General features: G+C 35.5%; 1 protein-coding gene across 1 annotated transcript; it reads right to left on the bottom strand.

Moving 5' to 3' along the window:
* Positions 1-1,246: 1,246 nt before the first annotated feature.
* LOC123641574 (olfactory receptor 52J3-like) lies at positions 1,247-2,182 on the bottom strand. Its single transcript, XM_045556451.1, has one exon. The coding sequence runs from the start codon at positions 2,180-2,182 to the stop codon at positions 1,247-1,249; it is 936 nt and encodes a 311-aa protein (XP_045412407.1).
* Positions 2,183-2,576: the final 394 nt, after the last annotated feature.

Below are 2,576 nucleotides of genomic sequence, written 5' to 3'. Positions count from 1 at the left end.
TCACATTAGAGTTAAATGTAAAAGTGAACATACCCATGCTCTCTCTCTCTTCTTCTCTCTCTCTCTCTAATAATAAAATAGAGGTTGGCCTATAACACAGCTATGCAGAAGCCCTAAATTTGAAAGTGATAGAAGAGTATGGGAGAGATAATAAAAATACTATTGATTTCAGTTGAAAATATCAGCCTGGCATAATAAAATAAAGTATTAAATATAAAGGATTTATGGAAAGGTGTTATTTTGTCAAGTGGAACCAAACAACTGCTACAATGAAACTTTTAAAAAGCTTGGCAGGAAATCTGGGAATGAGGAAGAAAATCACAGTAAATAAGAAACACAATAGAAAAAAGCAGGAAGATGATCAATAGGTAACCTCCTACACATGTATTTTATTTTTAAGTGTAGCACCTTGAAGGATATTTTAAATTTATACAGAAATATTCATAAATATAACACAACATTGTTTCTAAGTTAAAATTACCAAAATATTATATATATCATTAAAACATGAAAGTATAACTATAATGCAAATGATTCTACTACATTTAAAAAGAAAGTGACCATATCCTATATGTATCAGCATATTTAGATCTCTAAACTTTATATTAATTGAAACAATAGGCTTTAAGATGATACACAGTACAATACCAATTATATTAATTACAAAATTATAATTGCACCCACCCAAAATAATGAATTTAAAATGATAAGTTTAGACTCTAAATTAGACAAAAAAGCATATGGTAACCTTTCCTATATCTAAAGATAAAAAAGAAAAAAAATAGAATCAGATTAGAGTAGTACTTAGAGGTCATTTCAAATTAAATGTCCTATATATTTGATTAAGAATAGTAGTAAGATAAATGAATTTTAGTAATAATAGTTTTTATTCCATGCCATAGGAACAAATGTATTTGTTAACGCTTCTTTGCTTTTGTTGGGAAAAAATCATAATATTGTTATATAACATGCAACAAATGTAAAAATGAGAAAGCTCATTGCTTGAACTTATTCATTATTTACTTTTATTCTAAGTAGAATCATGCAAACTTCTCACTTCCACAATAGGAATCAGTCTTTGAACTTGAATTATAATGACGACTATTCAAGATTTAGAATTATTAAAGAGGATAGATCAAATTCCCTGGAATCACTAAATTTAGACAAATAAAAATATTTCTGGCAAAAAGACAGTAGTTTTTCTTGCTGGATCAAAATCCCCAGTAAACAAAGGAGGTAGGAGTCCCTATTTTTCAATAAAAACATGGATTACTCGCTCTCGTATCTGTTTGGTCCTCACTCCATAAATGATGGGGTTGAGAGAAGGTGGGATAACCAAATAGAGATTGGCAACAAGAATGTGAATGTATCGTGGTATGCTGTGTCCAAATCGATGAGTAAGGAAAGAGAAGACTGAAGGAATGTAGAAAACACAGAGGACCCCAACATGGGAGCCACATGTGCTCAGGGCTTTTAGCCTTGCATCCTGTGATGGGAGGCGGAAGACAGCACGGAGAATGTAAACATATGAGATGCCAATAAAGACCAGGTTCAGAAGAAAGAGAGCAATCACAAAGAGCCCATAGATAGCATTGACATGGATGTTTCCGCAGGACAATTTTGCAATGCCCATGTGCTCACAGTAGGAATGGGATATTATATGAGCCTGACAAAAAGGTAGGCGGTAAATGAGATAGATCAAAGGAAGTGTAAGCAAGACTGGGCGAATTACAATATATAAACTAATGCCCACCAGCACCCGGGATGTCAAGATGGTCGTGTAGTGTAGGGGAGCACAGATGGCCACATAGCGGTCAAAGGCCATGGCTAAGAGGACCTCAGTCTCCATGACAGTGAATGCATGGATCAGAAACATCTGGGCCACACAAGCTGCAAAGTTAATCTCATGAGCATCAAACCAGAAGATCCCCAGCATGCGGGGCACAGAGGTTGTAGAAAGGGCCAAATCAATCATTGACAGAATGGCCACAAAGTAGAACATGGGCTCCCGGAGGCTCTGTTCTGCCTTGATGACTAGCAGAATGGTGGTGTTGCCTAGTAAAGCCACCAGGTAAACAGAGCAGAATGGCAGGGAGATCCAGACGTGGATGTTTTCCAGACCTGGGATTCCAATCAGGAAAAAGGTGACTGGGTGAAAAATGCTCCTGTTAGAATAAAACATCTTTCCAAATGACAATGTAAAAGAAGTTGCCACTTTTAGGAGGAGGACCTGAGGAGAGAAGAAGAAGATCAGAGTTTGCAATGAAAATAACTAGGTTAGTGTTGAATTCAATACATGTAGAGTGAAAATGAAAACATTTGCTATTTGCATGGTCCTGTTAATGTATTTTTTATTCCATTCTGAGCCATAGTCATTGGGATGGACCAGTCTCAAAGAGCTCAAATGCAGATGTACAAGACACTTCAATAATTACATACTGTAGAAATGCTTCTGATCATATATTCAACATTTAGTGATGTAGAGCTAAAATCAAGATGAAGCCTAATATCCTGTCAAAAGGACAGTAACAAAATATGAGATACAGGTATCAGAAATAAAGCATAGCCACTCTGGG

The sequence above is a fragment of the Lemur catta genome, chromosome 7 (assembly GCF_020740605.2).
Source record: "Lemur catta isolate mLemCat1 chromosome 7, mLemCat1.pri, whole genome shotgun sequence".
Taxonomy (NCBI): Eukaryota; Metazoa; Chordata; class Mammalia; order Primates; family Lemuridae; genus Lemur; species Lemur catta.
The sequence above is the reverse complement of the archived record's forward strand: the minus strand, read 5'-3'. Positions and strand labels throughout refer to the sequence as shown.

Bases quoted from the DNA above. Each gene is read 5' to 3' on its own strand.
- LOC123641574 (XM_045556451.1), bottom strand. From the start codon at position 2,182: ATGTTTTATTCTAACAGGAGCATTTTTCACCCAGTCACCTTTTTCCTG.